Raw genomic sequence first — 8,759 nt, forward strand, 5'->3', positions numbered from 1 at the left:
CCAGGGCAGGGGGAGGTCTGGCCACGCAGGGGGCACGGCCCCCCCACACCCCGGAAGCCTCACCTGCTCGGGGCACGGTGCTGCTGGCCACCTCTGCGCCTCCACCGTGGAGCTATCTCAGCCTGTGCCCCTATCAAAGAGCCCAGAGGGCTGGGGACACAGGGTGTTCAGAAAGGTTATCTGTGTTTGCTGAACAAACTGAGAGGAGATTATAAAACACCGCGGCAGCGGGAGAGCGTTCTGCAAGCTGCGCCAGGGTGCCGCCGAGCTGGACATGGGACCTCGTGGCGCCCAGCTCCTGGCCGCGCTCCTCGTCCTGGGGCTGTGCGCCCTGGCGGGGGGCGAGAAACCGTGTACGTGGAGGCCGTGAGTAACCCCCGAGGCTCAGCCTCGCACACTGGGGCAGTGAGCCCGGCTCTGCGGGTGTCCCGGAGGCAGCGGCACAGGCAGCCCCGGCTCTGCGTACTCTCCGCTGTGTCCCTTAAACAGCAGAGGCAGAATCACGCGTTCACTCGCGAGCAGAAGCAGCCGCAGAGACACCCTATGATGTGAGATGTTCCCACTGGGGAAGGGGCTGCGTCGGACCTCCAGGAAGGCCTCCTTCTGGGGAAAGGGCCAGGTGACCGCAGGTGCTGGTGGCCCCATGCAATCGGAGGGCCTGCCCCTCTGAGGTCCTCGGAGTCCGGCTTGCTCACCTTTCACTTTGACCTTTGCCTGGATCCATCTGCCCACCTTCTTCTGAAGGGTTTTTTTTTTTTTTTTTTAAACTAATATATAATAGAACAATTTCGGCAAAGCCCCATCAGTTCCTCAGGAGGAAATTTCACAGCTCAAATACGGGCAAGATAAGACTTGGCGTTTCTCCCTGTGGCACCAGGAAGATGGGGGCGTCCCCCAAGCCCCTGAGAGCAGGTGGGGAGTGTGCTTCTGGCGCCCTGTGATGGAGCCGAGGGGTCTCTCCACAGCCGCCTGTCAGTGCTCAAGGGTGAGCCCCAAGAACAGGAAGAACTGCGGCTTCTCGGGCATCACCAGCGACCAGTGCTTTGATGGCGGATGCTGCTTTGACTCCAGTGTCTCAGGGGTTCCTTGGTGTTATTACCCCCTCCCAAAGGAAGGTAATCTTTGGTGGAAGCCAGACCCTCTTCTTGGGCTGATGGTCGGAGGCCAGCACCCAGCTTCACAGGCAGAGCCCAGAGCAGGGGCTTGAGGAGGCCCAGGCCAGCTGTTAGTCTAGAGCTAGCCCAGCTGTTAGTCTAGAGCTCACCCAGGTCTGTTAGTCCAGAGCTCGCCCAGGGCTGTTAGTCTAGAGTTAGGCCAGGTCTGTTAGTCTAGAGCTAGCCCAGGGCTGTTAGTCTAGAGCTAGCCCATGACTGTTAGTCTAGAGCTAGCCCAAGTCTGTTAGTCAAGAGCTAACCCAGGTCTGTTAGTCTAGAGCTAGCCCAGGTCTGTTAGTCTAGAGTTAGCCCAGGTCTGTTAGTCTAGAGCTAGCCCAGGAGGGCTGCTAGTCTAGAGCTAGCCCAGGTAAGCCAATAGGGAGATGAAAATGCTCCACCCACCCCATGTCTATAGCATTTCCTCTTTTAGCAGACATGTCCGAATCCATCAGTTTTACTTTATTTGAGAAAAAAAATCTGAAGTCTTTTCTAGCTTTGCAAGTGTGATTTCTGAAGAAGCTCCTAAGGGGAAGTGAAGGCATTTAACAGGACATTAGTAACCTAAGCGCTAACAGACTTCAAGTGCTAAGGAAGTAAGTTAAGACTTCTAGGATTCTTTCAGGAGTGAGTTTTATGTCAATGCATGTGATCAAGACTCAATGCCAAGGTGTGCACAAAAGAGAGTTGCGTGTGCAAAGTACACCTGTGTGCCTGGCACTTGGCACCTGCCAAGTCCACACTTGTCCACACTCGTGGGGGGAGCTCTTCTCCCCGGAGCCTGTTGCCCAAGCCTCACTGGGTCCCAAAGGGCCCCCGGCGGACAGCTGATGGTTCGCGGGGGCCCTCACTGAATGCTAGGACCTTTGGGCAGCGATAGGGACCAAACACTTTGCATCCCCACAAGGCTCCACAACTCTCTCCTCATCTTGGGCCACCCCCATTTACAGAGGTAAACATTGAGTCCCCAGAGACAAAATGATTTGCCCAGGGCCCCAGGACAACAGATCTTCAGATCTCCTGTGACCACCATCCCCCACTGGTCCACAGCTTTGGGGACGATGGGTCAGCCAACCACTGGTGCTGACACCTACACAGTCCCTGGGTGTTGTGGTTCCAAGAGATGCCGCCGGGCAGCTCCTTAGGACACACAGAGCCCGTGGACCCGGCAGTGTTCCTGGTGGGGCATGGGCTGGGGTTTCCAGTGAGCAGCTGGCCTAATCGGGTCACTGTGCTGTGCCCTCCTGTGACCAGAGAATGAGCAGTGCGTCATGGAAGTCCCAGCCCGCGTGAACTGTGGCTACCCGGGCATCAGCCGCGAGCAGTGCCTCTCTCGGCAGTGCTGCTTCGATGACCTTGTCTTCCAAGTGCCCTGGTGCTTCTACCCGAAGCCTCTGGAAGGTAAGGCCGCTGTGGGCCGAGCCCCTGGCTCCCGGCGCCGTGGATGATTTCTCACCGTGCAGGCGGGAGCTGGGGCGTGGGAGGGGAGCTGCCTGGCGGCCTTGCTGCCATTCCAGGCCAGGGCCCCTGCATCCAGCGGGATTCTGAAAGCAGTTCCAGAATGTTCTCTCCAACACAGTGTCTTTTCAGTGAGTTTAGTGCCTCCAGTACTACCACTGTGCCATTTGCGATGGTGGTGAGGACGGCAGCTCCTCCCAGCCCTGCCCGAGGGTCAGCACACCTTGGTGGGGCCTGTCACACCGCAGTCAGTCGCTGTGTTTGGACACCACTGAGTGCTGGGTACGGGGGTGGGGCGGGGGAGCCGAGTAGAGCAGCCGGGTCCCTCTCGCGTGGCCTCACCGTTCCCCCCGTGTGACTGTGAGTGACACGCGTTGCCCACGACGCCCTACTCCCGACAGGCCCAGCAGGGCCCGTCCTCAGACGTGCATGTGTCACCTTCCCTGCCCTCGCTCTGATGCGCTCCTGACACGGGGGTGGCAGGAGAAAGAAAAGGCCAGGTGTGTCCACAGACACGGACGGCAGCACCGGTCCATGAAGGACTCTCTCCTTTTCCTCCCTTTTAGGGCACCAGAGTGCTCCGAAGAGCAAAACTTGTAACTTTCAGGGTTTTCTGAGTGATTTTTTATGTGACCTCAAGGTTCACCTGAAAAGCGTCCAGTTGTGTGGGGAGAATGGGTCCCACAGAGGATGCTCTCACCTGGGTGGGGGATTTCGTCCCGGGCACCTCCTGGGAGAGGCTCCGTCTTCAGCAGGAAACGCCTGGGCAAAGGGACCTGCAGTCACACGCACCCTCCTGGCTTCCTGGCGTAGCCCCCGTTTCTGCGGGGCTCTCACCGCCCGTCCTGTGTTTACGTTCCAGACTGCCACTACTAGGAGGCGCTGCCCGCACCGCACCCATCCGGCCCTGCTTGTTCTGGAACAAAGGAAGAAAATTCACTTCTCATCAACTTCAAATTTCATGAATCCTGGGTTTTCTTAATCATTTTTTAACTGTTTCAATGGTTTAACATATAATTTCTTCAAATAAAGGAAACTCTTAAAATCTGCCAAATTTCATTTTGTGTCATTTACACACAGGTGACAACAGCAGTATGTGCGTACATGTGTAAGAGTGTATGAGTGTGTACATGTGTGGGGGTGAGAGTGTGCACATGTGTGTACATGTGTGAGAGTGCCTACATATGTAAGGGCATGCACACATGTATGAGTGTGTATACATATGTGTGGGCATATGTACACATGTGAGAGTGTGTACATATGTGTGGGTGTGTGTACATGTGTGAGAGTGTGTACATATGTGTGGGTGTGTGTACATGTGTGAGAATGTGTACATGTGTGAGAGTGTGTACATATGTGTGGGTGTGTGTACATGTGTGAGTGTGTACATAGGTAAGGGTGTGCACACATGTGTGAGAGTGTACATATGTGTGAGAGTGTGTACATATGTGTGGGTGTGCACACATGTGTGAGGGTGTGTACATATGTGTGGGTGTGTGTGCATGTGTGACAGTGTGTACATGTGTAAGGGCGTGCACATGTGTGAGTGTACATATGTGAAGGTGTGTGTACCTGTGTGAGAGTGTGTACATATGTGTGGGTGTGTGTACATGTGTGAGAGTGTATACATATGTAAGGGTGTGCACACATGTGTGAGAGTGTATATATGTGTGGGTGTGTATACATGTGTGAAAGTGTGTACATATGTGTGGGTGTGTGTACATATGTAAGGATGTACACACATGTGAGTGTGTACATATGTGTGGGTGTACATGTGTGACAGTGTGTACATATGTAAGGGTATGCACACTTGTGTGAGTGTACATATGTGTGGGTGTGTACATGTGTGAGAGTGTGTACATATGTAAGAGTGTGCACACATGTGTGAGTGTGTACATGTGTGTGGGTGTGTGTACATGTGTGAGAGTGTGTACATATGTAAGGGTGTTCACACATGTGTAAGAGTGTGTACATATGTGTGGATGTGTGTACATGTGTGACAGTGGGTGTGTAGCTTTAATGCACTTTCACTTACGCTAAGAGCAACAGTTCATCAGATACGTTCAGGCCACTCTGGCAGCAACGAAGCTTTGGAAGCAAGTGAATTTCAGGATCACTTTACAGCTCTCACACCAATCTCTTTTATTAATACAAAAACTCAAATAACTTTATCCCTAAAAACCTCTTGGAGTGACGTAGGGTTTCCGACGGCAATTACACAATTCATTTGCTTTACCAAATGCAGTGCAGACTCTTTGCTTTTGAAAGGCGTGTGCACAGCAGGCCGGCTCCTACCCCCGACGCTGCAGGGACAGGTGTGGACAGGGCCAGCAACAGGTTCTCTCCCAGCTGTTCCCTGTTTTCTCCCCTCTGCCTGCAGACAGCTTTGATAACGTGCTAAGATTTGAGCACGTCTGGGGCAGAAGTCGACAGCACGTCATGGCAACAACGATACCAGCCGTGGGGAGGCCCCTGCATGGAAGATTCCTCATGTGGCTGCTTGAAGGGGCCCTGGCACCCTGAGCTTGGGGTGGGAGCACAGGTGACAGCGCGAGGCCAGCCTTTCTGTAGCTCCCAGCCCCAGCCGCTCAGGTTTCCGAGGTGCTTTACAGGCCTGGGGCTTGGTCAGCTCGTCATGGGAGGGAGGAGTAGGGGACATTTTTGTGACGTGTAGGTTTCTGCCAGGTGGGTCACCTTGGGGAGGTTCTTATCTGTCTCGGGGTCTCAGGTTTTCTGTTTGTAAAATATGGGAAAAATCAGGAAAATATGTCAAACGTGGAGCTAAGTAGACCAAGAAAAGGACACTCGTTTACCGCATGAGTTGAAACAAGAAGGCAGAGAGTCGCCTTGTTTGACTTTAGTTGGGAATGAATGTGCATGTCAGTGACTCAGACTTGTCACCATTTTGTGCATTTCTGTGACTGATCTCAGAACTGCCACAAGTATTGATTTTGGGGTTGCAAATACATTTTCGTGAGTGGATACATTTGCACATAGATAATGTGTGCATAACAAGACGGACTGTGTATTTATTCTGTGTATTATATACTTATTATGTATATTTTTGAAGTGTGGGGCACACATAAATATCCCTGGTGTTGTTCCAGGCGACCAGCCCCTCCTGTGACAGCTTCACCCCACCTTGGAGGAAGGGGCCGAGGCCAAGCAAATCAGAGCCTCCATGGGCTGCCAAGCAGGTGACGGGGGCTGCAATGAGAGCACATGTCTCAGATCTCAAAACACGTGTTGTGCTTATGTTCTTCAGCGATTTGCAAATCAGGGTCACTTCGTAGCTGTGTGACCTTGGGCAAGGCACTTAGTCGTTCTGTGCTGGTCTTCTACTCCTGTGTACAGTGTAGATGTTAATAGCACCTTCTCTGCGGGCTTGTTGCGGGGTTCATGAGTTAATCCAGGGCTGTGCTTAGAACAGTGTTGGGCACAGTGAGTGTTTAATAATGCCAGTTCTTGTTATTATTATTAATACATAAATATTCCAATGTCCCAGGCCCATTAACCTGAGAAGCCGTATGTGGTCCTGGTTGACTCATGGTAATTATTCTGGTGAAGGGGACACAGGTGTCACCCTCCAAGACTCTGCCTGCTCTCACAGGAAGGCCAATCCGTACCAAGTGCTCACCACGAGCACACCTGGATGCCCCTTCCAGGGGCTCCCCCTCCCTCTCCCTGTGTCTGCCTCCACCTGACCTCCCTGTGGCCCAGGCTGATGTCATGGTCCTGATGCACGCTCGTCCCCACCATGGGCTGGAACCCTGCTCCCACCGGTCCCTGGGAGAGCCCTGCAGGCCTGCTCGCCCAGGGAAATGGGAGAGACGGTGCCTTCCCTCCTGTACATTTCGTTGGGCGGGAGGTCACTGCAAGGATGCTTGAGCCTTGGGGCCCCAGCTTTCTTCTCCTTGCTGAAGCACAGCACCCCCTGCAGCCCTGTGGCCACTGCCCAGGGCTGGTCCCCACTACAGGACCACAGCTCCCTGACAACCTCCCCTCGCCTGGTGTCCCAGGCTCCACTCCCCACCACCGCCTCCCGCCACCTCAGCACCCGGCCGTCTCTGAAGGGCTGTATGCGTTGGGTAAAGGGACATGGGAGGTTTCCAGTGCTTTCCTGGGAGGGTCCTCAGCTTCCAGGTAAACGAAATGGGCTGGGAAATGAGCTGTTGCCCCACGGGACAGCCCTCCTGCCACGTGCTGCAACACCAGCGCTGGGGGACTGGGTGGCCGGGTTTCCGCAAGGCCCAGTGGCTGGCAGCCTCCGTATTTATCCTCTGTGGCTCACAGAGTGCTCAGGACTCCAAAACTGTCTGACCTCAATGTAGCACAGTCAGCAACGTGGCTGAGAGGAAGGAAGAAAGGACCGTTCCTTTCACCCCGCTAGGATGCAGGGCTGATGCCTCTAAGGTGCGGCTCCAGGACCAAGGATGCTCCAGCAGTCGCACTCTGCTCTCCCGCGCCCCCTGCCGGCCATCCTGGGGACAGCCTCCCATCGCCAAGGGACAGATCTCAGTGACTACTGCAAGTTGCCAGTTGTCCTTTCAAGTTATCAATTGACTGTCTTCACCGCAGTAGCAGTAAGTAATACTGATGATAGTAATGGCTCTGCCTTGAGATCAGCTTTACTGGGGTTTAATTCACATACAATAAAATCCACCCCTTTTAAGCGAATCAGTTCAGTGAGTTTTGACAACTGTATACAGTTGTGTAAACACTGCCACAATCAAGGTATAGAATCCCCTTCGCTGTCAGCGCCCCTGCCTGAGCCCAGCCCAAGAAACCAAGGGTCTGCCGACTTGTGGTTTCATTTCTTCCAGAGTTTCGTGTAAATGTAATCACAAAGTGTGCGGTCTCTGAGTCCATCTTCTTCCACTCGGCGTGAGCCTCTGAGACTCCTCCAGGCTGTGTCAGGGAACAGGGGCTCGTTCCTGTCATTGCTGGGCGACAATCCACAGCAGGACGCAGCACAGCTCGTTTGCCCACTCAGGGCAATGGGCACCTGACTTGTTTCCAGTTTTCACTGTTACAGACAAAGCTGCCGTGAACAATTATATGCACGTATTTGAGTGGGTTTAGGTAAATACTTGGGTAAATACCTTTTCTCTTGGGTATGTACCTATGAATGGATTGTTGGGCAGTACGATGTTATGTTTAACTTTATAAGAATCTGACAAATTGTTTTCCAAAGTGTTGTACCATTTTGCCTTCCCACCAATGACAGATGAGAATTCCAGATGTGCTCTGCATCCGCTGCAGCATGTGGTGTTATTAATATTTTACATTTTAGCCATTATGGTGTGTGCGATGTGGCATCCCATTTTCAGTTTAATTTGCATTTCTCTAAATAGCTAATGATGTTGAGCATCTTTTCATAAGCTTATGTTTTCCACATTATTCTCTGGTAACACGTCTGTCTAAATCCTTAACACATGTTTAATTAGGTGTCTTCTTAATATTGAGCTGTAAGAGTTCTTCATACATTCTGCATCCAAGTATTTTATCAGCTACACCTGAAAATATTGTCTCCTAGTCTGGTACTTGCCTCTTCGTCCATTTCCTGAACAGTACATTTCAAAGAGCAAATGTTTTTAATATTGATGAAATCCATTTTTTCTTTTGTGATTCACATTTTGTGTCCTAGCTAAAAATTTGTGCCGAATACAAAGGCACGAACATTTTCTACTACATTTTCTTCTAGAAGTTTTATAACTTTAGCTCTTACATTTTGGGTCTAGGACACATTTTGAGGTAATGTTTTAGTGTGAATGTGCACATTTTCCTTTGTTTTTAATTCTCTGGAACTATTTTTGCAGCATTGGGACTATTTAGTACTTGAAGCTTCCGTAGAATTTCCCTGAGATTATCTGGGCATTGAGATTTTTATGGGTTGGTTCTATGAACCCTGAAAGCCAGTCCTTCCAGACGGATTCTGAGTGGCTAACAGAGCCTAAATTCAAAATAGAGCCAAGTGGCCATTTGCTGACTAGAGGTCACGCGTGTACTCTGGGCTTGCATAACTTTGGGACTTTCAGAGCTTTCCGTTCCTGCTCACTCCACCTGAATCAACGGCTGCCAGCAAGGATCATCTTCCCACCTGGACCTAATCAACAGACTAGACCTGTGTCGACCAATCAGATCTAAGCA

The 8,759-nt window shown here is 51.9% G+C and overlaps 1 protein-coding gene across 1 annotated transcript; it reads left to right on the forward strand.

Annotated features, from left to right (window-relative positions):
* The first annotated feature begins 269 nt into the window (after positions 1-269).
* On the forward strand, positions 270-5,132 carry TFF2 (trefoil factor 2). Its single transcript, XM_069471933.1, has 4 exons — positions 270-353; positions 966-1,115; positions 2,406-2,552; positions 4,990-5,132. The coding sequence occupies exons 1-4, from the start codon at positions 275-277 to the stop codon at positions 5,130-5,132; spliced, it is 519 nt and encodes a 172-aa protein (XP_069328034.1). The 5' UTR covers positions 270-274.
* Positions 5,133-8,759: the final 3,627 nt, after the last annotated feature.

The sequence above is a fragment of the Eulemur rufifrons genome, chromosome 7 (genome assembly GCF_041146395.1).
Source record: "Eulemur rufifrons isolate Redbay chromosome 7, OSU_ERuf_1, whole genome shotgun sequence".
In the NCBI taxonomy this organism is placed as follows: domain Eukaryota; kingdom Metazoa; phylum Chordata; class Mammalia; order Primates; family Lemuridae; genus Eulemur; species Eulemur rufifrons.

Excerpts from the sequence above, each read along its gene's own strand:
- TFF2 (XM_069471933.1), top strand. The coding sequence starts at position 275 with ATGGGACCTCGTGGCGCCCAGCTCCTGGCCGCGCTCCTCGTCCTGGGG. Across the intron at positions 1,116-2,405 it reads TTACCCCCTCCCAAAGGAAG|AGAATGAGCAGTGCGTCATG; the intron begins GTAATCTTTGGT and ends TCCTGTGACCAG. Across the intron at positions 2,553-4,989 it reads CTACCCGAAGCCTCTGGAAG|ACAGCTTTGATAACGTGCTA; the intron begins GTAAGGCCGCTG and ends CTCTGCCTGCAG.